We start from the raw sequence: 27975 nt of genomic DNA on the forward strand, positions 1-27975 counted from the left end.
CCTGAGATTGAGCCTCTGCTCAGTGGGGAGCCTGCTCCTCTCTCCCCCTCTGCTACTCCCCATGCTTGTGCTAATAAAATTTTTAAAAAGAAAATATTCATTCCAATAAGTGTGAATCCCAGGTGCTGCGTTGAGCTAGTGTTTTTTAAGATTTTGACAGAGAGCACAAACAAAGGGGGCAGCAGGCAGAGGGGGCAGCACGTTCCCCGCTGAGCAGAGAGCCAATGAGGGGATATATCCCAGGACCCTGGGATCATGACCTGAGCAGAAAGCAGACACTTAATCAACTGAGTCACCCAGGCGCCCCTTGAGCTAGTGTTTAATTCACGCTGTGATGGTCTTGGAGTAAAGCCTGCCAGAATTTGAGTATCTGGATTCCCTCTCCTGTGCAATTTGAGATCAACTCTGAACCTGCGTCAACTGTAAACACCACCTTGTTCAGATCAGCTTTAAAAAAAAATCCAGACAATAATTTCACCTTCTTCTCAAAGCTCCATTATTTCCTAGTATATAAGCCCAACTTCTTCCATTTGCATAAGGGAAACCATTTTTCAAACCCGTTTGTTTCACTAACAGAATTCATGGATACACCTTTAACTTGGAAGTTCAACTTGCAATAGCTAGAACCAATCAACTTGGTTGGGCTTTGTCTTGTGCTGTTTTTTCACTAATCACATCTGATCCCCACAATTTTCTTACCAAGATCCCATGATTTCAGAAGAACAAAAGAGATTACATTTCTTTTGAGTGGAGTAGACTCAAAATTGTTCGCTCCCGTTCATAAAGAATGTACATATTAACAAATATAACTAAAACCCAGGTCACATAAGTGGTAAAAAAAAAACATATTAGTTATACAGAAGGCCTGGGCCTTCCCCAAAGATCATGCATTGCTTTTTAAATTTGTGATCCTTGAAAAAGATAAGGGAAAGCAAATATAAATCATGTATGGTACCATAAATCTCTGGAGACTCCAAGCATTACATGGATACACTCCTGAATCACCAAGGTCTATTAAAGTACCGTTAACCATTTAGAAGAAAATGGCCTCTGTATGAATGAGGTCTCGGCTATTCTTACAGACCTTGCCTAATGCTTAAGTATTGCAATCACTACAAAATAATCTTATGAAATCCAAATATAATGTATAATACCAGGTCACCCAGGAACCAACAGTTCCTAAGACCGGGAAAGGTTTAGTAGCTATCAAGGTTTGGGCTCTTCTGCTCTGAGTACATAGTTAAGACCTTACCACATGCCAGGATTCATTTCTTCTAATTGACCACCAGGTGGCAGATGGTGTAGCACCACCAAGCCTTGTCAACATATTTAACAATCACCTTTAACCTGTTTCTTTCCTTGCTTCAGGCTTGGACTGAGGCCCATCATGACAAAATGACACATGCGCATGACTTTTATGAGACTCAAATTCCAAAAAGCCTGAGTACTTCTGGCATGCAGCCGAACGCCAATTTACTGTCAAAGCTTAAGTTCTCAATGCATTTACTAACACAACCAAGACCAACCACGCAGGGCTTACTAAAACCAGACTTACCCAAAAGCAATCCAGTGTAAATTTGTCAAGCAGAACTGGTAATCAGCTCAGCTTCAAGTCCTTTTGAGTTAGGCTAAGTCCCATGAAACCAGAAGTAGATATTCCAGGTCTCTCAATTGATTCTAGTGAACAACCCCCACCCCTCAACTCTGCAGCCAGTTCTCCCAGCCCTGACAAATTGAGAATACAATCTCCCCTGGGAGAACATAAGGCTTTAGAGGGAATATGCTCCATCTGTTAACAGTTGCACATGCTCAATAAACTGCTTCCAATGACTGGCTATTCCACTGTTCAACTGGCCATCCCCAAACTTAACCCTACAATGGAGAACCAGTTCATTCATCAAGCCAGATGAAGCAAACATTTTAGATACCCCTTTCTCTAATTACTTCTTTCCCCACCAACAGCTACCCCAACTTTCATTTTACTGTAGTATGTAGTGATCATGAATCTAGTTCATCATAAACCCAAACCACACTCTATACAGATTCAAATTTGTTGAAATTCCTCTATTTTACTATCCAAATACTGTTTTGGGTCTTTTACCACAAGGCCAAGAAATATCCAACCTCCCCCATCAAATGCTGCATGCTGCCCTTGTACACATGGAGTCAGACAACTGTATGGTGCCAATTTTAAATACAGTTTTATTTAAGACATTGCATTTTCCACTTAACAATACAGTGCTTATAAAGTGCAATGTTTATTTCCTTTCCCTGTGCACATATTCCATATTCAAGTATCAAGAATGCCCAGTTTATTTACTTTAGCAGCTCAACGTTAAAACTGCCATGGAATTTGCTACAAATTTGGGTCCTTCGAGTATTTTGTGTGGAACAATGCTAGACCTATTAAATTGTCTTAATCAACCTCTTCAATGGTGGGCCCAGAGGAGGCACCACCAGAGGGAGGAGCTCCACCACCAGGGAAGCCTCCAGGCATTCCTCCTGGCATGCCCCCTGCACTCTGGTACAGCTTGGTAATGATGGGGTTGCAGACTTTCTCCAGCTCTTTCTGCTGATGTTCAAACTCTTCCTTCTCTGCAGTCTGAAAAGAAAAAAAATTTTACTACAGGTTCCTCAAATAAAGGAAACTTCAGGTCTGGTGCAATCTGTTACAGAATAGACACAGAAGCCTATCACATTCAAGTCTTCACTACCCATGAAATCTTGGGTCACTCAGACATCCAAGGAAGGAATCTAGCTGCCAACATCGGGAATTCTGGTGGAAACCGCGAATGTGTGGACCATTCATCATCGTGACCTATTAAGACCCCCATCTCATCTTTTGCTGAAGCCCTTTAACCACCCCCACCTTCCATTATAGTATAGTAAAGATTACAAACCTGGTTCTTATCAAGCCAATTGATGATTTCATTGCACTTATCAAGAATCTTCTGTTTGTCCTCATCATTAATCTTGCCCTGAAGTTTTTCATCTTCAACAGTTGCTTTCATGTTGAATGCATAGGACTCAAGTGAATTCTTTGAAGACACCTTGTCCCGCTGTTTCTCATCTTCAGCTTTGTACTTCTCAGCTTCCTGCACCATGCGCTCAATGTCTTCCTTACTCAAGCGGCCTATGAAGTTAACCAGTCTTTTTAATTAAAGCTGAACCTTAAAGTGGTATACCCTGCAATGTTTGTAACCCATTAAAAACAGGAATTCCAGGAAATGCTTTCTTGGCTAATATATCCTTGGGCAGTTGAAATTTTTGAAAAAAAAAAAAAAAAAAAGATCCTTATGACCCAAGCTATTTCACACAAAACGCAATTAAGTTAACTCAAAGTTGTGCTGTTAACTTACCCTTGTCGTTAGTGATGGTAATCTTGTTTTCTTTCCCTGTGCTCTTATCCACAGCAGAGACATTAAGGATACCATTAGCATCAATATCAAAAGTGACTTCGATCTGAGGAACACCACGAGGAGCAGGAGGAATGCCTGTGAGTTCGAACTTGCCAAGTAGGTTGTTATCCTTGGTCATAGCACGCTCACCTTCATACACCTAGGTAGGAATTAAAAAATTACTATGAAGCAGTTAAGATGACTGCCCCAGTTTCCAGATTTGTGTAAAGTAAAATTAGGAAAGACTGATCGCTCAGACATCCAAGGAAGGAACTGACCAACACTAGACTTCTGGTGGAAACTACGAATGGTTTAAGTCAAATCATCACAGCGGGACAAGTCTTCCCAAAGTTTCACAGGACCAAGTGCAGCCAAAATACCAACACAACATAAAATATACCTGAATAAGCACACCAGGCTGGTTGTCGGAGTAGGTAGTAAAGGTTTGTGTCTGTTTGGTAGGAATGGTTGTATTACGCTTGATGAGAACAGTCATGACTCCTCCAGCAGTTTCAATGCCAAGAGAAAGTGGAGTGACATCCAACAGCAGCAAATCTTGAACATTTTCAGATTTGTCTCCAGAAAGGATGGCTGCCTGGACAGCTGAAGTAAAAGCAATTGGTTAAAAAAATCCCAACCACCTCATTACCTCACGAACAAATGTTGATCGCTCAGACATCCAAGGAAGTTTGGCCATCATCAGCTAAGCTTTTGGTGGAAACTACGAATGTTTAAACAATCAATCATCACAGCGAAATGAGCTTGGGGCCTGACAGGCCATCTGTTAGAACTGTTTAAAACTAGGATAGAGGGATTATTACCTGCACCGTAAGCAACAGCCTCATCAGGGTTGATGCTCTTATTCAGTTCTTTTCCGTTGAAAAAATCTTGTAGAAGTTTCTGAATCTTGGGGATACGGGTAGAACCACCCACCAGGACAATATCGTGGATCTGAGACTTGTCTAGCTTAGCATCCCGAAGGGCTTTCTCTACAGGGTCCAGGGTGCCACGGAACAGGTCAGCATTTAATTCTTCAAAGCGGGCACGAGTAATAGAGGTATAGAAGTCGATTCCTTCATACAGAGAATCAATCTCAATACTGGCCTGGGTGCTGGAAGAAAGTGTACGCTTAGCACGTTCACAAGCAGTACGGAGACGACGAACTGCCCTCTTGTTTTCACTGATGTCCTTCTTATGTTTGCGTTTGAACTCTGCAATAAAATGGTTGACCATTCGGTTATCAAAGTCTTCTCCACCTAAGTGGGTGTCTCCAGCTGTGGATTTGACCTCGAAGATTCCATCTTCAATAGTAAGGATAGACACATCAAAAGTGCCACCTCCTAAGTCAAAGATCAGCACATTCCTTTCAGCTCCAACCTGCAATTAAGATACAAGGTAATTACTACTCCTTATCCAAAATCTCCGCTCCCATCTACAGTAAAATGAGTCCTCTTCTTTACAAATAGATGGTACATACCTTTTTGTCCAAGCCATAAGCAATAGCAGCAGCAGTTGGCTCATTGATGATTCTAAGTACATTGAGACCAGCAATAGTTCCAGCATCTTTGGTAGCCTGACGCTGAGAGTCATTGAAGTAGGCAGGTACTGTGACAACTGCATTGGTAACAGTCTAGAAACAAAAGATATTGTTTTTGTAGTCCATTCCTTAAACTGTCAGTCCCATCATCCCATTGCCTCTGCATGCACTTAGGACACAACCACACTTTTAAAAGGTAATCTGGTCAGTCAAAACCCCATGAATTCCATTCATTAGGGAATCTGGTGCATAATACAGCAACTACCTCCCTGTGGGGTTGCACACTACTCACCTTCCCAAGGTAGGCTTCTGCGATTTCCTTCATCTTTGTCAAAACCATAGAGGACACTTCCTCTGGATAGAAACTTTTTGTCTCTCCCTTGTATTCTACTTGGACCTTGGGCCTGCCAGCATCATTCACCACCATGAAAGGCCAATGCTTCATATCAGACTGGACAACAGCATCATCAAACCTACGTCCAATCAGGCGTTTGGCATCTGTAAAAGGTTATCCAATGTAAATGTTGTTACACTACAACTACCCAATAAGAACCCTGGTCCATCATTACTTGACCCCCAAGAGGCCCAGCAACTCCAGAATAGTAAATAGGCTTACATTCTCTATGGCAGTTACTCAAGTTTTCTATTCTAGAATTACTTCCGTTTTCTTTTACATGAAGTTATAGAATCCCCACTACTCGACATTTTAAAAAACAGCTTTCCTTTTTTCCGGGCTTTCATGGCTGCCTTATATTCCATGAACTTCTGACTTTCAAATTACACGCCATCTAAGCCACTTAAACTCATGTCACTGTGCCTAAATTAACGGCTTACCAAAAACTGTGTTGGTGGGGTTCATCGCAACTTGATTCTTTGCGGCATCACCGATCAATCGTTCGGTGTCAGTGAAAGCGACGTAACTTGGGGTGGTTCGGTTTCCCTGATCATTGGCAATTATTTCCACTTTTCCATGCTGGAAGACACCCACACAAGAGTAGGTGGTGCCAAGATCAATGCCAACTGCAGGTCCCTTAGACATGGTTGCTGGAAAAAAAGAAGCCCATGGTTTGAAAAGGCAATTAAACGCTCAGAAACGCTTACTATGAAACCTAGGCCATCAAGTATAAGCACTTTGGCCAAGGTTTGTTTCACTTAGTAGCACCTCCTCCAGAAACCCTGCCCTTGTGTAAAAACCACGCGGAACGACCAGTGCACGAAATGCTGCAGTCGAAGTTACCGTGCCAACCGCAGCTGGGCCCAGGCCAGACCGAAGCAAGCACCTTCCCTGAGGGTCTGTGACCATACCGTACCGAGCACGTGGTCTCGAGCCCAGAGCCCGACCTTCTCCCTCCCCCCTCCTTGCGACCAGCGCTCCGAGAGGCACCACAATACGGCCCGTCTTACGTGCTCAAGAGCCCTCCTCCCCCGCGTTGGGCGCGTGCCAATGGCGGCTTCCTGCTCTGAGGATCTAAGGAAGGTCTGCTCCAGGGCGCCAGACTTCCGCCCTCCCCCCCACCCAGCTTGGATGCGGCCCTTGCCCCGTCGTCCGTGCGGGCGCCGCCCTGGCCCCGCGTCGGCCATCACGGCCTGCAGCCCACGCCCCGACTTTCCCGCCCGGTCGCATACCAGGTCCGCCGCCTCCCGAGAAGGAGAGAGCCCCAACTGGGCAGAAGGTTCAGGGCCCTCCGCCTACATGAACGCTCAGAAACCATCAAGGTGCCGCAAACCCGCTCAGCCCAGGCGCGGGATGCAGGCTCCTGAAGAACTACCACATCATCACAGGACGGAAACCTCACCTTCTCTGTGGGCCTGGCTCGGCTTGAAAAAAAAAAAACAGCTGCCTGGCAATGTCGCCCCGCGTTCAATGAGACCGGTTTCCGCCCGCCACCCTGTCTCTTATACCCTGCCTCAGAACCTTCCAGAAGGGGTCCACCCCTGCCGGCTGCCCATCATGGCTTCTTCGGCCAATGGGCGTGCGGCCACCTCTACGAGCCCCAATGACTAAGCCGGCTCTACCCCTCGGGCCTCGCCCACTCCCGCCCCCATTCCACCCCCCCTCGCGATGACGCACTCACCGCAGCGTTCTGGAACTTTCATTCTCGCCCCCGCTCTCCGAACGGCCCCGGGGAAAGGAAGGGTGGAGCCGAGAGAGCCCGCGCGCGGGAGTCCTCAGTCACCCCGGGCGGGGGGGTGGGGAGGCAAAGGAGCGTCCTCTTCTGCGCAGGCGCTACCAGTAAGCGCGGGCGGGAGGGGACGGAAGGAGGAGGAGGAAGAGGGGCGGGCAAATTTGGAACCAGCCAATAACAGCAGCACTGGCCGCGATCTGGATCTACGCGGAACCGCGGGAGGACGAGCGCAAGGCCTGAAGGGAGGGGTCCGGAGCCGGCAGCCCGGGAAGGAAGACGGAAGTAGAGCGAGGACAAAATGGCCGCGAAGGTTGTTGCGCCCCTCCCCCCCAGTCCTCGTTCTGTTTCCCCCAACCCCCATTTTGGCGTTATATGGGGTCCTCTAGGCCCTCCCAGGTTTCATGGTCCCACGTTTACTACCTGGTGTGGCTTTGGACTAGGCCTGAGCACTAGGGGCCGGGGGGGGGGGGGGGAGTTACCGACCCTTGGGCGCTGCTAGGGTGACTTGCTTGGGGGTATGCAGATCTGGGGCTGGAGGGAGCCGCGCCCAAGCGGGGGGGTGGGGGGAACAGATTAGCCAGGCCGTCGTCCAGAATTCTCTGTCACCGTGGCAGCTGAAGGCCGGCAGCCCTCGATGCAGAGTTTGGAGGGGGTCCGGCCTCTCAGAACCACCTGGGCCGGATCGTGTGTCTGAACCCTCAGCGAAATAAAGGGCCAAACCCGCTTCCTTGAGTCCAGACAACTCCGCCACTCCCCACCTCCCGCCAAAACGGGTTCGGCTTCTGGGCTCTCCCTCTCCCCACAGCCAAATCCCACACTTCTCAGTTAATTTGTGAAAGAAATGAAAAGCTAGCAAGTCTTTTCCGTGTAGGAGAATCCGGCATTAGGAACCTGGGTTCCAGTAGCCCCGTGTCCTTGATTTAGACTTTGAGCCTCTTTTATTTTTAGTTACATGATGTATTATTTTTCCTTTCTTGACGTACAAAAAACTAAACGAGAGATCGTTCAGAGGCATCCTGAAAATACTAATCAAGTCCACAAAACAATAATACTTAGAATTAAATTGTGGTGCATGGTGGCAGGTATTTGGGCCTTGTCATTCTAAGAGCCTTTCTCAGTTCCTTGAAATGTTTTCCAGGGTGTTCTTTCAAACACGCAGGGCAGCTGATATTCTTGTTTAATAGATAAATGAGCAGATAAATGAAAGATTCTTTTAAAACTACCTAATACAGTGGGGTGACTGGAATTAGAAAGACCTTCCAGACAGTGCCTCCAAAAAGGCTGTCAGAAGAGGACACCTTGTCCTTGTCAAAGCCAGTAAAGCCTCGAGACAGATTCAAATATATGAAGGAAGAATTTTCTTTTCACATTTGCCTTGGGGCGGAGGGCAATGTTGGCTTGAGCACGTGGAGGGCATATACTTAAATTACTCCCCACCTCCCAAGAAATCAATGTTATATGATGCTTTTACAGCGTACAAAGTGCTTTCATTTGTCGTATCATGGAATCATCAAAACAGTTTTCTGAGATATACGTTCTGGTATTAGGAGAGAAATGAGGTTCAGAGATGTTATTTGTAGGATTTACAGCTGGCTGAGCTAGAACGGAAGCTAGCGCTTTTGATTCCAGAATCCTTGGTCTGTTTTTTTGTTACACTATAGTATAATTTTCTTTCTAGAAACACATGTAACTCCCCAACTCCAGGAAGAGGAAGATGTGTGCTGTGGGAGGCTCCTTTCAATTTTCTTTGATACCTATAATCTTTTTCCCACTCAGCCTATCATGTACAATCTCTGAACTATACCCTGCATTTTGCAGCTTTTAACCTCTGGACTACCTACAACATTTTAACTATTGAACCATTGGGAAATAAAACAAGGGCCCAACGGCTTGGAGTAGCCCACCTAACAGCAGTGATTAAAGAAAGCAGAATAGATAACCTGTGTCCAGTCACTCAAAATATATTGTAGAACTTGGACTATGCTCTTATTAAATAGAATGATTCAGGCTTTATGTATTTAAAGCTCAATAAGGTGAATGTCCTGGCTCCACCTCTTTAAGTGCACAAGGTTTCAGATACATTCAGGATGGAAAATTAAAATTTGGGGGCATAGGGACTGCAGTGAAGAAGTCTGAGGCCTAGGGTTTCTGACTGGGGGTTGGGGTCATGATGAACATATTTCAGCCCCTGTCACATACCAAGCACTGCTCTAAGTGCTTTGCATGTATTACCTCATTTAATTTTGTGGAGATTTTTTTCAGATTTATTTGAATCTCTGAGTGCTTGCTTCTTTTGAGATTAGTTTGAACCCCCTAATGTGTTGTTCTGTTGGCATTTCACCTTGGTATAAAATATTTTATTTATTTTGATAAAGTCCTTAAGAGCAGGATCTCTGTCATAACTTGGTATCTCCAGTACTACTAAGCATCTTGCTTTGTGAAAAAATAGTGCCTGGTATGTTTGTCACTGAAATTAATAAATAATGGATCATACTCAGACTGAGTTCTTCTCTTCTTTTGGCAGCAAGCTAATGAACAAATTTCCAGTGCAGGTTATATGACCTTCAGCTTCTCCTACGGTATCACCTTATTTATTTTTTAATTGCTGATACAGATACAGCTGTAATAAATATTTGGTTTTTGTGATCAAATACAGTCTCAATTACAAGGCAACTTAGAATTTAAAATATAAACAGCTTAACACCAGAAATGAAGCAAAATTATGTCTTTTTGCAACAGCAATTCTGAAATTATTTTTATACAGTGTAACAACAAGGGCATTGAAATGGTTATTCTCCAAACATTCACATCATTCCATCAGTATCTTCTTCTCACAAACATTTTTTTTCTACTTTTCAGCTATCTTGCCTTTTTGTTTCATATTAAAGGATCAGATTTATTTGACTTAATGGAATATGGTTTGAAGCCAGTAGTGTCTCAAAACTTTATCTTAGGCCCAGAGCTCACCATATCTGAACCCAAAAACCTGACTCCAAGAGAAGTGTACTCTCATTGCTAAAACTTAAGCACCTTATCGCTTAGAATTTTTAATTCCTTAGAATTTCTCAGATTTTAGGTAGTTACCTGTTTTGTGAATTTTTTTGTAGATTTCCAGTGTGAATAGATTTCCAAAATCTGGATATTCAACTGGTATTTTAGTCTTTTAGTAACTAACATGTTTAAATAACCTAAATCTCCATATCATGCAAAGGGGACTGATTTCCTGCTTTCAAAGGCATACACAGGAAACAGGTTCAAAGGTAGTAAATAATGATAAGAGCAAATTGCTTGTGATGGTACAGCTGCAGCCTCCATAGTGTACTTGTTTGGCTCAGGTACTCTAGGAATGAGAATTCTCAGAATTACATAGCAGAGGTGATAGGTTACCACACTACCAGAAGAATAAAAAAGTAGAGTATGGAAGGGGTTTCTATCTTACAATGAGGCAGTGTTAGTATAAGAAGCATTCCAAATATGCCAGCCTTCTCAAAGTAATAGCAGACATTCTTTACATTACTTCCTCAATGTCTCTTATTTCCCAGCTTTTTTTAAAAGGAAGACAAACCTCAGATTACAATTTTCACCCAAGGATAAACCCCCATTTCTTAAAGGACCCTAGAAGGAAATGCATTTGCACTATATGAGGACTGTTTTGTGAGAAATGTAGAACTGAAAAACCAGAGAAATGGGGCCAAATCCCAGATCTGCCTTTTCTCTGCAAGCATCTGATTCCCATTTTAGAAACAATGCTTTCATCTCCAGATTCAGCATGACTTTTCTCTTCCCCGTAACTTGCCCTTTTAATCATAAATATTTTGCACTACCAATGGTGATCTGTTGACATTTGCCCTAAGGTCCTTGTGGGGCTATTTCAGATCTACCATCCTTGCCATAGGATGAATTTGACTCACAGAATAGTCAACACTATTAAAAAGGCAAGTTCTTGTATTGGAGGCTGCTGCTTTTCTTTTTATTTCTCACACACCTTTCTTCCATGAATCAACTCTTTGATGATTATCCTGGTGAATCATTTCTGTTCATTGTTTCCAAGATGGTGTCAGTTCGAATGTTAGCAGTCACTAGTCCAGCCCTGTCCTGCCACCCACGAGTTATCCTCACCATCCCTTCCCTAAATATAATTCCCTTTCCTTCCCAGACCTGGACTTCCTCAGAGGCTAAGCTGGGAAATTACCGAATTTCTCTCCGTGTCAGCCTCTCAAGAGGGAATGATTATGACGTACTTGCAGTGCCATTAAGAAATGTTGGCAATCCCTGATCTTTTTGATAATTTAAGGCCTAGAATTATCAAAAATCCCAGGTTTACATCCTTCTCCTAAAATGAAAGAAGTGGAGGAGGCTCCATGTTTGGTGTAATAGTCAACTTCCCTATACCACTCCTCAACATATTAAGAGAAAACTGATCTAAGTTCCCTTTCTAGTTTAGTTAGTCTTGAAATTCTGATTTCATATGTTCTCAGAAGAGAATGCAGTGATATATATCAGATCTTTTAGCATCTCTGAAAAATCTTTCTCTAAAAGACTTCCAAGAACATTGTCAAATGACACACAGTGAATATTTTTTTGCTCCAGAGATATCCAGCAGGGAAGTCCTCAGAGACGTCTGATTTGAGGGACAGTCCACAGATGTTCCAGTATATATTTCTGATATCTGTCAGTGACCCTCTGAACATCATTAAGATGGAAAGTTTTTCACAGTCCCCTGTCCCACATTTTGAATTCCTTTCTTAGTTCCCTTACGGTTTAATATAAGTGGGAGATTAGTAGTGAGTAGAGGGGGAGAAATTCAGCTCATTCTTCACCTCCTACTAGTTCAACTGGTTGTGAAATTCATATCCAAACCTTATGGTAAATGAAGTCAGGTCAGAAGAAGCGTATTTCCTTTTTGAAATCTCTCAGAAGCAATATGCCCCGTACATGGTGCAGCTAGATGAAATATAAGGCTGTGGGTTCCACGTGACTCTGAATAATCACAATAATCCAGTAGGTTTGCAGAAATGCATAGAAAATTTATGAACAACATCTCATTTCTTCTTGACAATGGTGAGTCGAAGTATTGATAGAAAACATCTCAGGCGAGAAGTTTTAAGTGTGTTCAGTTCCCCTTTCCCCAACCTTTTCCACCATAGGTCCCGGTCAACAAATACACAGATTTGGACCCCTGATTTTCCCCACTCTGGTCTCAAGGCACCATGAGATGCCTTTTTGGAGAGGATCAGTTTGCACCCTTTTTCCCGTTTGATGTCATACAAAGAAAGTGCTCGTTTGAATCCATGCAATGCTCACTGCTACTAAAATGGCCTGTCATCTGGTTCGAGGGAGTTGTGTGGCTGGTGACTGAGCTTCAATGACTAGAAGAGTCCTAAGATCCTGACTCCTAGGAAAGCATGGGAGTCAAGTCCACTGTAATCCAGACGGTTTGGAAGGCTCTGCTCTGGCTGGGGGTCATGCTGGGTGTGGTTCTGCTTTGGTCAGGGTAGCATGGTGGACTTTCTTTGGTTCGGCACCTCTCCCCTCTGGCCCCACTAGGCTGTATGCGTGGGTGGCCAGCCCTGGCTGGGGCGCTGCTTCAGTCGACAGTGTCCGCTGGCTGCGTGAGGCACTATTTGCTGTGGAGCGAGTAGAGGAAGAACCAGAGCGTGAGCTCTGAGAGCCTGAGGAGGAGGAACTAGGTTTCACGAGGCGGGCTTTGGGGGCTTCTGCATCTTCTCTGGAGAGAAAAAACAGCAAAGGTAAACTTTAATACTGACAAGACTGTGATAGCTTCCATTACGGTTGTTTCCTTCTGAGATTTCCTAATAAATTCCTCAAGCTGTAAACTTCACATGATACCACTGGAAGGCAGCCATTTAGGGGAAGGGGGACTTCCGCAGTCCCTGAGACTTCATGGTTGGCTGAGGCAAATGGATGTTTTGGTAGCCCTGAAGTCAACTCTATTAGGAGAGTAAGCACTTACCATTGAGATTTGGGGTTTTCTACATAAACCCTGATTGACTGACTGGTTGATTGGTAGGCAGCAAAGCCAGGTTTATTGAGCGACAGCAAAGTGATAGTACAAAGCTCCCAAGGAGAGAGGGGATCCCAGGGGGTTGCCCAATACTTTTATTTTTTTATTTTTTATTTTTTTAAGTAAGCTCCACACCCAGTGTGGAGCCCAATGCAGGGCTTGAACTCATGACCTTGAGATCTAAGACCTGAGCTGAGATCAAGAGTAACCGACTGAGCCCACCCAGGCATCCCTACGTAAACCCCTTCAAGGCCCATAGCTTATGCCCATTCTTTATTGTAGGCCCTTTATAAGTGGAAGTGAATCCGAAGTAACATAAAGTTGATCTTTTAATTCTCAGTTGAGGATATAGGCAAGATAAACCAGACCTTCCATCCCTAGCCTGGAACTCCTTACCTAACCAAAATAATCCTTTTAACAGATTCATAGTTAAGAGGAAATGGGAGGGGTGCCTGGGTGGCTCAGTCAGTTAAGTGTCTGCTTCAGCTCAGGTCACGATATCAGGGTCCTAGGACTAAGCCCCAAGTTGGGCTCCCCACTGAGCAGGGAGTCTGCTTATCCCTCTGCCTCCGCCCCACCACTCCCCTCCACCCCAGCCCCTGGCTCCTGCTGTGTCTCTGGCTTCCTTTCTCTCTCAAATAAATAAAGTATCTTAAAAAAAATAATAAAAGAGGAAATGGAACATTTATGTTGGCTGGTCACTATAAGCTAGCTCTGGAAAGGAAGTCTAGTAGAAGGGATTTTGAAGGGAGGTTTACCTAATTTCATTAGGTCTCTCTTCTTCCTCATATCTCTCTTTCTCTTTCCTTCGGATCAGCAGCCACACCAAGAGGAAAATCAGCAGAGCTCCAGCCACCATGCCCGTCACCGCTCCTGCAACCATGGCGATGCTTTGTACATCTATTTTCTCAGAAACAAAAGCAGAGGTAAAGCCAAACATAAGCTAAGAAATACGTGAACTTAAAAAACATAAGCCCTGGGATGCCTGGCTGGTTTAGTAGGTGGAGTATGCGACTCTTACTCTCAAGGACTCTTGATCTTGGGGTTGTGAGTTTGAGCCCCACACCGGGAACAGCATTTACTTAAAAGAACAAACAAAAACATAAGCCCTGGACAAGGTGAGTATTTCCAGATCTTTCTATCTTCTTGAGTTCCCATTGACCCTTGGTGTATGACTAACCCCCTTGATGTTGAAAGGTAGCAGATCATGCTACCCCAAAATATGCCTCTTTGGCATTAGGACTATTTTAAGCTGATTTTTTTTTTGAAGTAGGCTCCACACCCAGAGTGGGGCTTGAACTCATGACCCTGAGATCAAGAGTCTATCCTCCACTGCCTAAGCCAGCCAGATACCTGTCCCCTTAAGCTGATTATCTATGAGAAAGAGCAGATACAGGAGAATTTCTAAAAACAAAGTAGAGGTTGCCCTTTTATAAGGGAAATTGACATTTATAAAGGAAATCTCCATTTGGTGCCCTCCTGGACATAATAAATCTCTTTAGGGAGCTGACAAATTCACACATGTTCCTAAATAGAGAGTTAGCTACAAGAGTGGAACGGCCGTCGCAACTACTGAACTTATTTTAGCAATAGCCATGTCCTTCTGGAAATAAAGGTTTTTACCTTGACCTTACTCTTACTTGTGATTTAAAGTGTTTTACGCCTAACCACAATGCAAAAGCAGGAACAAGCCCCTTGGACACTTACACCGTACGGTCACCCGCACCACACAGCTTTCCTTGCCAGCTTCGTTGCCTGCGGTGCACTGGTAGAGCCCAGAGGACGACATGGTGAGATTGTGTAGCAGAACGCGTCCAGGGTTATTGTGGTCTACACACAAGCAGAAGGAAGGACTGTAATCCTCTTAGTGACAGGGTCTCTGTGTACCGTTTACCTCATTGCATCTTTGACCTAAGATTCTCTAATACAATTTGGTAAGGATGAGATGATAGATTTTTTGGAATGTGGAAAGAAAGGGGAACAGTCTCTGAAACTGCACATCCTTGAGAGTTACGAAAGACTGGGAACGTGTAAGGGAGAGTAAACACGGTACTTAGATATGTGGTACTGGATATGCAGTACATCTCTCTCTCATTTCTTGTGCCGCTTTTATGTACCATTGGAGGAAAGAGAAGACGGATGCTTTTTTCTTTCCGGGTTGATGGATGAAAAATAGAAGCTCAAAGAGGTTCAGCAGTGTGTTCAAGGTCACGTGGTGAGTTGCTGACAAAACCAGATTTAGAATTCATGGCTAGAGTACCCTTTCTGTTGTCTCAGCAGACTGGTGGGAAGATGACTTACCAATCCTGGACTTGGGAGGGAGATGCTCAACCTCTCCCTCCTTCTCCCGGATTCGCTGCCAATAATACACGATGGGCTTTGTGCCAGAGGCTGACTCACACTGCAGAGTCACGTCACTTCCTTCTGTCAGCTCTCCTTCCAACTCACATTTGGGCTTTGATGGTCTCACTGGCAAAAAGAAAAAGCTTCAAAGATCGCCAGACACGAGCTTCAGTGGAAGAGCTATGCCCTGTTGGGCTGTTTCTCTAGGCATCTGTTATGGCCAACTTTTGAGTGGGGAGTCAGTAGTCTTTTGCCATGCAACCATGCTTTACAGCACCCCCAGAAATACACCCACCTCCATCCCCTGCACACACATATACCCAGTCCCAGCTGCTTCCAGCGGTGCTGTTGTAATTCTCAGAGGCTGCCTCAGAAACTCCCTCGTCCCTTCTCAAAGAAGACACTGTTATTTAATTGGCAATTTTAGGGAAATTGAGTGTGATTTTACTAATACTGAAACTGGGATAGAAATCCATCAACTTGGAAGCAATTAAATAGAACTTAGTAGCTTTTGCTGCCAGAAACCAGAAATGGAGTTGAATCGTATCTGAGACATATAAGGTAAATATAAGAATCCCACTTAAACATTAGAGGATATTTAAATTTTGTCAATGGGCTCCCATGGAAAATCGTGATTATTCTTTCGTCTTTTATTATGTCTAAAATATAGAACATACTTCTTCCCAGGGAACTGCACTAGGTGATCTCTGAATGTATAATACAGGGTATTAAAAATATGTATCACCAGGGGGCATTTGGCTGTTCCTCACAGAGACCTTATTAATAAGATGGAGGCGGTTACCTGGGCACTCTAGCTTACCTAAGACTTTTAAGATGACATGGCTCCACACATAGCGCCCCGAATTCTTCACCTTGCAGCTGTACCGGCCCTCATCACTGGGCTTCAGAGGCTCAATCTGCAGCGAAGCATCTCCTGCCAGGAAATTGGAAGCAAAGGCCACTCGGCCCTTCTGCTCCTCAGTCAAGTTACTGTAGACATGACGGCTGGAGTAAGTGATCACCTGTGGGACAGACCAAGGCAGGGTCAAGCAGTGTGGCTCTCGGCCTTCATCTTTTGCTGATGTCAAGATGAGGAAAGGGAGTACTCCTCATGGAACAAAGCGGTCAGGCCCGGGGCTGATTCTAAGGGTCAGGGGACCTCTGTTCTAAATGAAGTTAAAAGTCCAATATGTTTGTCTAGGCCTTGCTTCTCCTTCCCAAGGTAACACGTCTTATTTGTGTAGCATTTTAATTACAAAGTGGTAACTGTTTTACTAAACGCTCAGAACCATGTCATTTCATAGGTAAGGCATTTTACGTTTGAATTACGCGTTCAGTCAAGTTTACACAGCTAAATCAGGGGGGCAAGGGGATGCACAGTAAATGCACACGGGGTACCTAGAGTTGACTGTGAGGAGATTTGGTAGAAAAGGATGGAGAGGAGACTTACCTTTCCCCTACATAACCTCCCCCCCTTTTTTTTGAGAGAGAGAGAGAGCAAGCAGGCTCTACACCCAGCCCAGTGCAGAGCCCAACACAGGGCTCGATCGCACCACCTTGAGATCATGACCTGAGCCAAAATCCAGTTAGAGGCTCAAGAGACTGAGCCACCCAGGCACCCCTCTCCTGCATACCCTTTCTGACTTTTAATTTCCTACCACCTGCATGTGAGCTATTCAAAATATGCTACACTCCTTTTACTCAGTACTTTTACATCTAGTTTATTTCTCACATAGTGTTTTTGCAAGTTAAGTTGTTCCTCCCCTTCTCTGTGGTTTCACTTCCCATGGGTTCAGTACCCGAGGTCCAGAAGCAGATGATCCTCCTTCTGCCATATTGTCAGAAGGCCAATTGTAGCCTAACACTGTATCACAAAACGTGGGTCATTCCCCTCACTCCGTCTCATCACAGAGGCACTGTATCATTTCACATCAGCACAAGAAGGATGGGTATAGTACAATAAGATTTTGAGAGAGGGAGAGAAAAACCACATTCACAAAACTTTTAAATTATTTTATTAATCTTAATTTCTTACTGTGCCTAATTTATAAATTAAACATTACCAAAGGTATAAATGTATAATGAAGAAACATAGCATATATAGGATTTGGCACTATTCATGGTTTCAGGCATCCAGGGGGATTTTAGAACATATAATGCACAGATAAGAGGGGAATACTGGAGCCATTATCCCCATTTCACAGACAAATAGCAGAACTGGGATTTGAAAATAACCATCTAAGTCCATTTAGTTCATGTCCTGGTATACCAGTTACCTCTCTCCCACTTCCTGTGGCCATCTACATTCATTCCACTGTTTATTAAGTGCTCTTCCAGAAAATTTGGAAATGAAGGCAGAAAAGTGACACTGTTAAATCAATTTGTTTTGTTCTTACAAAAGTTTAGAGTCCAGGCGAGGGGACTAGAGGAGTTAAAGAGCAGAAGTCAATGCTTAAAATTCAAGTCTGATACGGAGGACTTCATTGTTTGGCTTTCCTTTTGGGGGGCTTCACTGTTGATTAGTAAGAGGAAGTCAGCTGGGAAAAAATTACATCCCTTCCTACCATAAAATACACATGAGCATCATGTCTTTGTGTCTTTGTTTTTCCAGGTAGGGACACCAAAGTTTAGATTTCTCTAACAACAACAACAACAACAACAACAACAACAAAAATCCTGGCGCATCTGGCTGGCTCAATGGGTAGAGCATGCAACTCTTGATGTTGGGGTCATGTGTTCAAGCCCCACGTTGAGTGCGGAGCCTACTTAAAAAATAGTCGTTGTCATCATCATCATCATCATCATCATCTTGAGCTTTAGTGAAATTTCATCTGCCTGCATCATAGCCTATAGTTCTTGAATCCTTCCCTGGTTCCGTTTGTCCATCACCTCACTCCTGTTAGTCACAAAAACCATGCTGCTCTGGTCCACCAAGACTTCGAGCTATATGACTTCAGCTTTGCCCTTTCTGCCATTCAGCATATTCTTAAACTCATTTGATTTTAGATGTCAGCAAACATTTATGGGATGACTGCTTCCCATCAGGTCGGGGGGTGCCCATACAGATGAGTAAAAACCCTCTTCCTGTCTTCAAGTAATTCATAATCTAATGGGATTAACAAGGAGAGAAGTATAAACATAGACAAAGGATTAATTAACTTGAAATAGTATCAGAGAGAATGTCCCAGAAAAGTTGGAGGCATTTGAGTTAGGCTTTGAAAGATAAGCAGACTAAATGAGAGATTATAATAGAGTCAGGGAGAAGGAGGCTGCAGGGAGCATTCCAGATACACAGAAGGGTGCTAAAAACAGGCCCACAAGCATACAGGAGTGTCCTGTGCACATTTCTGACTGCAGCTGTTCAAATTGTTTCCCTCTACTCAAGCCCTTAATCCCATCCTCAATCACGTGACACCCTGCAACACATCAAATGCTTTCCTGAAAAGATTTGAAGCCATTCAATAAAATGTCCACCAGTTCTCTCTCCATTATATCAAAACTCTTCGGTATCATCCATTTTGCTCTCACCACCTTTCTGAGACACATGTTTTTTCCTTTCTTTGCATGCTCTTTTTCATCAGCTAATTATTTATTGAGCTCGCATGCCAGGGTACTATGCCCAAAATCATGCAGAAATAAGACACAGCTCCTGTCCTGGGGACCTTACAGTCTTGGGTCAGGGGAACGTGGGGGAGAAGAAAGTAAGAGAAAAGTCAAGGTGGACACTGTAGCTGATAATAAACGTAAGACATTTTCGGTATTCGACTTTGCTCACTCATTTCAAGCAGCACCGCTGTTGTGATCATTCTCATATCCTTCTATCTGTCCTGACATAGTTTTGAGCTCTGGTTTGGTATTTCCAGCTGCCTGGCTGCTGTATATTTCTACCCTCTCCAATCCACCTTACGTAACAATGTAAGTGGATGCCAGGTTAATACTAATGTAAAACTCACATCAGCTGTCTTCCGGCTCAGAACCCTTCAGTGGCTCCCTGCCACCTCTGAATGATGACCAGATTCAGTCTGTAGTTCTCACAGTGACTTCTGCATTACCTTTCCCACTCTCATTTCCATTTCTGTCCACCTCCCATACCTGGGTACCATCAGATAATGTTGTCTCCCTTCCTGTAATATGACTCATGCTTTCTTGTACTCAATGCCTTTGCCCGCTGCAGTTGTCCATGGAGAAACTCCCTTTTCTCCATCTCTCCACATGAAGAATTCCTATTTATTCTTTTGGGGCACCTGCGCGGCTCAGTGGGTTAAGTGTCCAGCTCTTGATTTCGGCTTAGGTCATGATCTTGGGGTCATGGGATAGAGCTGACAATGGGCTCTGTGCTCAGGGGGGAGTCTGCTTGAGATTCGAATAAATAAATCTTAAAAAAAAAAAAAGAATTCCCTTTCATTCTTTCAAATCCAAAATTAATATTAACTTCTCATGAAACCTTCCCTGTTCTGACACTCAGACTAATGGCTTTGTTTTTTTCCCCTCTCACCCATAGCATCTCTTTACAGCATTTTTATGTGAGGAGAAATGGTGAAAGACTGGGGCTCATAGGTTGCTAGATCCCCTTCCTATAATGTTGGGTATTGTCCAGGAGATCCTTGGGGCATTCTGGTTTCATATATGTCTGTTGCCCTTAACTGTCTTTGGCTAGGCTATAATGCAACACTTCAGTCCTTTATTGAATACACATTTACTGAAAACATACTCTGTGCTTAGCACTGTGCTAGAGATGATACCAATACAAAGAAAATTGTTCTATGAAAGTGTTGAGGGCCAGGACATGCCACCCCAGAATATGCCACTTTGCATGTGCATAAGAATTTCAAATGCTAAAGGCATTTGAGTTCTTGAAGTCCCTTGACCTAAAGGCAGAGCCTCCCAAAAGAATTTAAGTGTCATAAATCCCCTCCTGAGAACAAGTCTAATCTTCTCTTCTAGGAGACCAGAAATCAGCACCACACCCAGACAGACAAGATCGCAAGCTAGCATATCTCCCATCTGTTCTTCTAAGGGCCCGTTTATCTTCCTCAAAAGTCATTTGCTTTTCCTTAAGTGTCCTCCCTCCTCTTCCCTTTCCCCTACCAAGTTAGGTACATAGGCCAAATTCTAGCCACCCCTTGGAGTTACTCATCTGTGGGTACTTACTCCCACGCATTTCGTACATGCTACACGGAAGTTAATAAACTTCTGTTTTTCTCCTATTAACCTGTCCCTTTGTTGTACACCTGAAACTAATATAATGTTATATGTCAAATATATCTCAGTAAGAATTTTTTTTTTTAATTTTTAAAGAGAGAAAACAAACCAACCAACAAAAATCTGTCTTTTATTGGTCTAATTTACAGTGCCCCAGCTGGAAAACCTAGGAGGGGAAAGGGAAAAAGATTTTTTTTCCCCTCTCCTACAATTTTAAAGAACAACTTAAAAAAAAAAAAGTAAAATTATGACTCTCATATACATAGAATATAAGCACGTGTCAAAGATTTTATTTAACTCATTAATAAATGATGAAACCAGAAAGATTTTACAAGTTCAAATGAGAATTGGACAAAGATTTGTAGTCTCCTTTGGACAAAGTTCATTTGCATCTCTATTAACAGGAACCACTGCCATGCTATGGATATGGAAACAGGGACATCGCTATGGGCATTCCACAAGTTAATTTCTATTTCTGTGGAAATTAATATGTGAGGAAAATTAGACCATAATTCATCTGAAAATTTGGAGTCTAAGCATGAAGATGATGTTTGGGAGGGACCTCCCCATGGTATACTGTATGTGGGGGGGGGGTTGGGGCAGGTGTTCGGGCTGGGGTAGAGAGCGATGCTCTGTTGGTATGATTGGTATGACAGTAAGGGGAATTAGATCCCTTGAAGGCTGCTCTCCTCTGCCCCCACTCCCCTCCAGCCCCCTGCCTCAGCAGGTGGTTTCACAGTTCAACTCTCTGGGTCTCTAAATTAGAATTCCTGCAGGCCTACTGAGAAGAGCATGTGGGAGTGTTTCCTTCTGATTGGGATGAGGGGTGCCAGGGAAATGGAAGCTAGCTTCACTGAGACAGAACCACCAGCTGCTCCTGACGGCTAAGATGAACTCTTCAAGGACATTTTACAGCAAATCGGTAAGGATGACCAGTTAGAGAATATTTAGGAAAGAGAGAGAGGGCAGGAGGAAGAGGAGTCATCCATCCACATCCATCCAGAGGTAGAAAATGGGAGCAAAAGCTGGATTTGAATGTTAAGCTAAAGAGATCCAAGAGCACAGTCATTTATTCAACAAATTTTGAGCCTCCACAATTTGCCAACAGCATCTGTTGTAGGTGCTTGGGAGATATCAGTGAACACAGCACGTGAAAATCCCAGCCCTTGGGGAGCATGCATTCTGGTGGCAGGAAACAGACATGGAAGAATATTGTATGGTACATTTGACAATACTGTGAAAATAATAGAGCAGGGAAGGGGAGTTGTAGGCCAGGGGGACAGACTGCAATTTAAATAAGGTTTGGTCAAAGTAGACCTCACTGGAAGGAGACATGAGATCATGTCTTGAAGGAGACTCCGAACTAGCCTTGGGGAGTTCTAAGTGAAGAAAAAAGCCAAGGAGAGACCCGAAGGTGGAAGCATGCTTTGGCATGTTTGAGGAACGGCAAAGAGGCCAGGTGGCTGGAGTAAGCCAGGGGACTAGTAAATGAGGTCAGGCAGTGGGGCCAGATCCTGCAGGGCCTCTGAGCCATTGTAAAGATGATCGCTTTCACTCTGCGGGAAGTGGGGGGCTATTATAGGATTTTGAGCAGTAGAGTATCATGATATGACTTGTTTTGAGAATAGGCTGTAGGAGGCCAAGACTGGAAACAGGAAAACAGTCAAGAGTCTGTTGGAGTTGGGGCACCTGGGTGGCTCAGTCTGTTAAGCATCTGCTTTTGGCTCAGGTCAGGATCCCAGGGTCCTTTGATCGAGCCCCAGGTAGGGCTTGCTGCACGATGGGTGTCTGCTTCTCCCTCTCCCTCTGCCACTCTCCCTGCTTCTTCTCTCTCTCTCTCTCTCTCTGTTTCTCTGTCAAATAAATAAACAATTTTTTTTAAAAATGTGTATTTGTGGCATGAGAGAAAGAGAGGAGTCCAGGGCCACTCTCAGGTTTGGTCGTGAGCCTATGAAAAGAGAGAACAGCTGTCAACCGAGAGAGGAGACGGAGGGGAGGAGGTTTGAAGTCAGCGTGTGCAGGGTAAGGAGGATCAGGGGCTTAGTTTTGGACTTCCTGCATTGAGATGACCTGTTCAACACCCAAAGGAGGCATGGGGTAAACCAGTTGCATACAAATGAATTGGATATTCAGGATGGAGGCCTGGAAATAACGCTTTTGGGAATTCTAAGCTTGTGGATGGTATTTAAAGACAAGAGTCCGGGTAAGATCCCTGACAGCACAAATACAGAGATTAAGAAAAGGAGGGGGAAATGAGGCTCTCCAAATAGTGGACATCTAAACACAAAGATCAGAACTCATTAAAATACCACCAACCTCAGAGTAAAGTTGATGACTGTCATCTCTTTGGCTGACTATTCAAGTCCAACCTTTGCTCACATTTCCAGCCTTACCCCTGGATTACAACTTGTTTTCCTCCTACCTTCTCTTTCATAAAGACAGTGAGCTGTACCCTGAAACCACCTGCTGAGGAAGGAAACAGTAGGGGGGTGGGGGCAGGGGGAGCAGCCTTGTAGAGGTCTCATTACACTCATTGTCCTACCAGTCGAGGATCTCTTCCCACCCCAGCCTGAACACTTGCCCCCCTCCCCAGTACAGGAAGGGAGGTGCCTCCTGAACATCATCTTCATACAGAGAAATATTCTGGAAAGTACAGGAAACGCAGGATTTCAGTCAAATGCCCAGTGTTTACTCCCAGACAAAAGTTCTGTCTTGAATTTCTGCGTTCTTTTCAATAGAAGCTGTCAATTATGGGGGAGGGGACGGAGGGAAAGAAAGGGATTTAGCTTTAGGAATTTGGGGTTAGATCCTAGCCCTTCAAAGTCTAAAAGGCATGGAGCTCAGGTTCTCTGGGGCCAAGTTTAAGGTCTAATTTTCCTCACGTATTAAAAGAAAATTAGGACAACAGTTCTTAGCTACCGACCTCACAGGCTTAGTAAGAATTTTTAAGAGCGGAAACTGTGAAAAGACATCATTCCTTTGCTCACTGACCATTTCGTGACTACGCTGGGCCAAGCACAGCCCTTGGCTCTGGGCTTAGGAAAATATGCATTAGGCCTAGAAATGAAAATCTGTCAACTCAATGCGATACTTTCTGTCGGGAACTTTGTTTTTATTTAACAAACACATATGTGGTATTTATCTTATTCAAGGCACCGTTGTAAATCCTTACAAGTATTAACCCCTTGCATTAAAGAGGGGGAAAAAACCCCACAGCAGTGAAAAGTTCACAGCAAGATTAAGGAGATTAAGTACGTGAGTCTCCCCAACAGACTGCTTACACTTAAGGGCATTTTTTTGCTTAATAAATTCTTTAGAGAGGGCCTTCGATGAGGTGGCAACATGCATCCTAACCTGAAACTGGGGCAGCTACAGTTTATCCTGCTTGACTGGGGTCGTTCTTTTGGACCCTCCTGCGTTCACTGATTCCTAACTGCATTTCCCATGGAGACTGGGCATCCCAGAAAGGAGTTCTTAGGGCCTGGGAGAGGTTTCTTTCCTATTCTTACCGCTTAAAATGCAACCAACCTCCAGTTCCCGGGTGTGCCCAGGGGTCGGGAGAACAAAGGCAAAAGAAATGTAGATAAAATTAAATCTCCTTACGACTTGCCGCGCATTGACACTCGCTTGAGGAATGCAGGAAGGACTTTCCTCCAGGAACTCTTAGCGGTCTTAAGGGTAATGCCTTGCTAGAGGCAAAAGGCAGCCTTAGTTTGAAGATAGCCAGACCTCCAGGATCCTGTAAGTCTTCTTTAACATATGCAAATCCTTTTGGAAACTTCATCTCTGCCCCCTCCCAATGTAAAAGTATACAATCAATCGCTCCTCACAATTCCAGGGCAGCTCTTTTTTAAGAAATGTTTTAACAGATTTTATTTATTTATTTGAGAGAGAGAGAACACAAGCAGGGAGAGCGGCAGGCAGAGGGAGAAGGAGAAGCAGGCTTCCCGCTGAGCAGGGAGCCAGATGCGGGGATCGGAAGCCAAGGGCAGACAGACGCCTTAGCTGACTGAGCCACCCAGGAGTCCCAAGGCAGCTCTTGCTGCCCCTGGGTCCAGTCCCCGTGCTTTAATAAAAACCACCTATTTTGCACCGAAAACATTCCAAGAATTCTTTTTTTTAAATTAGGCTCCATGCCCAACATGGAGCCCCAAGAATTCTTTCTTAATCCCTCACTGCCAGACCCCACATCACATCACATGAGCCAGCATCATATCTGAGGAATTTCTTTATTCTACCTACCTCACTGCTTTTTTTTCTCCCAACCAGATAAAACCTATGAACTCTGACCCAGAAAAACACAAAGTACATTATTATTTTGCAAGTAATTTGATAGGGTTCCTAGCATCCAATGAAAGCTCTGTGTTTTAGGAGACTCAGACTGGGAAGATCCAGGTCACAGCCCTTCCGACACGGTACTTGTTTGTTTTAAATGTTTGTAGGGTGTTCTTGGCCCCACGTCCGTCCTGTTGCGCTGCTTAGAAAGGATACGTTTCTTGGGGCGGTGGAAGGAGCTGCCATGGAAATGCAAACTCAGTGGGACAATAGGGAGAAGAGGAAATACATTAAAAACAGAAAAAAAACTGGAAGCTTGAGAGCTTACCTCTTCTTAAGACTGGAAGTGGGGGGCTGATGTTTGGAGGTAGGACAAGTGAGGTGGGACTTCCTCACAGGTACTCAATTACTGTTACTTACTTTCTTTTTCAATACCTGGCAGGCGCACCATCACCACGAAGAAGCAAGTCTGTGCTTCCTAAGAAGAATGAAGACATTCTAAACCTAGGAATCAGTGAAGAGCTGGGTATTTGTTTTTACATTTTTTTAATTTTTATCTTAAGTAAACTCTCTGCCACAAATGGGGCTCGAACTCACGACCCCAGAGATCAAGAGTCGCATGTTCTACCGACTGAACAAGCCAGGCACCCCAAGAGCTGGGTAGAGGAATTTGGGGGTTTTGTGGGATTTGGGAAGTTGGTGAACCTTTCTGGTCTAGGGGATTTCTTCCTTGTTCTTGTTACTATTTGGACTAACATTAGGAACTGCTTTTTGTTTTGAAAGGTCATATTTGGCTTGGGAGAGACTTAGTAGGTGTGGTCCACACTGGACTCTGGCTGCTTTACGTATCCTAGAGTAGGAGCTCTCAAACTTTGAACAGACTTACATCAAGAAACACCTTTTCCTCCGTGACCCAGCACGCACATAGAGGGCACCTAGACAACTGAAGCGTAAGTTTCATGAACTAGTACATACGTGCAATACGCTAATGTTTTCCAGTCTGGGTTTTTAAAAAGCAGTCTGCTCACTTAGAATCCACTCCTGGGTCCTGCTTTTTGAAAAAACACTGCCCCAGGGCACAGTGATTGTGCGGGGAAGTCAGCTGGTTTACGTTCAGATGGGAGCCCCCCACTTACAGCTCTGCAGCTTTGGTTGGTTAATTCACCTTTCTAAATCTTAAGTTCCTCAACTGTAAAACAGGAGTAAACTACTTGCGGGAATGAGATCGTAAGCACTCACGATTGCTTTTATTAGGCTGGTTCTGGGTTCACAAAGGCCCCTAAGGTTTCCAGAATTGTCCAGCCCAGCACCCAGAGAACCTAAGTCTTGCCATGCATTTGTATAGGAGGGCCCCCTAGCCGAAAGCCTCCATCTGTTCTCCATCACCTGTGCACACTGAGGACTAAAGCGGAGCCCTCTGAAGGTGGCCCCTAAGGCCAGTGCAGCCCGGACTGGGCTTCATCTTTGGTCCCTGTCCTCGCACCTCTCAATAGCGTCATACCCAAACTCGATGTCCCTCAATTCTGAACAACACCCTCTGATGTGTCTTTGTCTTGGATCATGCAGCCTTCTCTCCCTTTGAAATGCCTCTCTTTTATTTTTGCTTAAACATCACCTACACAGGCCTCAAGCTCAAGCTCAAGGGCCACCTTCTGTGTATTAGAGCCTTTCCTGGAGCCCTGCGTAGAATCCTGGGCTTCCTCCTGCGAGCCTCAGCTGCTCCGACATAGCCCCACCACAGCCCTTAGTACATTCAGGTGGGGCTTTTCTCCCCTTCCCCCAAATCTTGTCCCATTATTTAATGGAAAATAAAGGGCAGGGCAGGGGGTGGAGGGAGACCACAAAGGTAAGTATTTAACATCTTTGGAAAGCAGACACTGTACAACTCCAAAATAATCTTACTATAATTAAATAACTATTGCCTAATATGAGCATTTCACACCCCTTTAGGACACAGGTTGGAGCTCAGTTCCAGCCTTGCAATTTGGCTCAGTTTTTTTCAGACGCACATTGAGTATCAGGCACATGTGTGTCTCTTTGTCTCAGTTGTGGTTTTAATTCTAGGAAATGTAGAGCTGAGACTAAGCCCTTGCTGGGGGGAAGGGAGTTGATGGGAGAACAGTGAACATAAATTTAATCCTTTTGCAAACAAACAAAAAATGAAGCCCATGAATTGCAGCTGTTGCGGGGCTGTGTGTCTTGTGACATTCCTGGTGGGCCCATGAACGATACAGTTTTAAAGAGAGGAGGAGGAGGCTGGGCAATTTGTGAAGACTTTAGGGAGCAGATGGAGCAGCTCAGCTTTCTGGCAGGTGCTCTGCTGTGCCAGGCCCTGCGTGGCAATCATGCACCTGCCTTGAACAGAAATGGATGTAGGCCCCTCTCTCTGTTTTCTAGCAGGGTTTTGCTTTTCTCTTCTCTTCTCTTCTCTTCTCTTCTCTTCTCTTCTCTTCTCTTCTCTTCTCTTCTCTCCTCTCCTCTCCTCTCCTCTCCTCTCCTCTCCTCTTCCCTTCCCTTCCCTTTCTTCCCTCCTTTCTTCCTCCCTTCCTTCCTGATTGATTTACTTACTTACTTACTTATTTATTTAGAATGCCAGCAAGGGGAGGGACAGAGGGAGAGGGAGACAGAGCCTCTCCAGCAGACTCTCAGCGCCAAGGCTTATGCAGGGCTCAATCCCAGGAACCATGAGATCTTGACCTGAGCCAAAATCAAGAGTCGGAAGCTCAAGCCCTTGATCAGGAATTTTCTTGCTCAATATCAAAGAAAAGGGGGAAAAGGAGAAAGGAGGTGGCCAGAGGGGTTTGGCATGGGAATAAGAACATCTCTGCCCTAATTTCTCCATCGGAAAAATAGAAGGGAAAGGTCTCTGTTGTGTGTTCCTGACTGACCCTGGGGGAGATGGTCACTCTGGCTTTGGAAACTGTGTTTCCATCCCTAGAACCTGGAGGAAAGCTCCAGAGTTCTAGGGGCCATGCTATCTACCTAGGCTGAAATTCAATTATTCCCCAAACTGCTGACCCGCCCCCAAATGTTCCCTGCATATCTGAGCCTCCCAGACAGAAGGGAGGG

The 27975-nt window shown here is 44.5% G+C and overlaps 2 protein-coding genes, 1 long non-coding RNA gene and 1 other non-coding gene across 5 annotated transcripts in view; 1 reads left to right on the forward strand and 3 right to left on the reverse strand.

Moving 5' to 3' along the window:
* Positions 1–2179: 2179 nt before the first annotated feature.
* HSPA8 (heat shock protein family A (Hsp70) member 8) lies at positions 2180–7286 on the reverse strand. 2 transcript variants are annotated; one of them, XM_044386574.3, is made up of 9 exons: positions 7011–7286; positions 5770–5979; positions 5228–5433; positions 4876–5028; positions 4220–4775; positions 3799–4001; positions 3360–3558; positions 2901–3133; positions 2180–2602 (listed from the first exon to the last, which is right to left on the reverse strand). In XM_044386574.3, the coding sequence occupies exons 1-9, from the start codon at positions 7030–7032 to the stop codon at positions 2417–2419; spliced, it is 1968 nt and encodes a 655-aa protein (XP_044242509.2). In that variant the 5' UTR covers positions 7033–7286; the 3' UTR covers positions 2180–2416. The 2 variants fall into 2 exon arrangements, with proteins under 2 accessions (XP_044242509.2, XP_026361319.1); XM_026505534.4 differs by lacking the exon at positions 7011–7286 and adding an exon at positions 6732–6836.
* On the reverse strand, positions 4066–4153 carry LOC113260227 (small nucleolar RNA SNORD14). The gene has a single exon (XR_003317865.1). It is a non-coding gene; the product is annotated as a small nucleolar RNA SNORD14 (small nucleolar RNA).
* A 2350-nt stretch (positions 7287–9636) lies between the features above and the next one.
* The window catches only part of CLMP (CXADR like membrane protein), a 95140-nt gene continuing 76801 nt past the window's right edge, over positions 9637–27975 (reverse strand). Inside the window, 6 exon segments of the mRNA XM_057317044.1 lie at positions 9637–12542; positions 12545–12789; positions 13845–13986; positions 14794–14916; positions 15388–15555; positions 16250–16451. Coding sequence (XP_057173027.1) covers positions 12457–12542; positions 12545–12789; positions 13845–13986; positions 14794–14916; positions 15388–15555; positions 16250–16451 — 966 coding nt within the window. The 3' untranslated portion in view covers positions 9637–12456.
* LOC125282432 (uncharacterized) lies at positions 24978–26773 on the forward strand. The gene is made up of 3 exons (XR_007189568.2): positions 24978–25046; positions 25349–25432; positions 25690–26773. It is a non-coding gene; the product is annotated as an uncharacterized LOC125282432 (long non-coding RNA).

Source organism: Ursus arctos, unplaced genomic scaffold (genome assembly GCF_023065955.2).
Source record: "Ursus arctos isolate Adak ecotype North America unplaced genomic scaffold, UrsArc2.0 scaffold_22, whole genome shotgun sequence".
NCBI classification, from domain to species: domain Eukaryota; kingdom Metazoa; phylum Chordata; class Mammalia; order Carnivora; family Ursidae; genus Ursus; species Ursus arctos.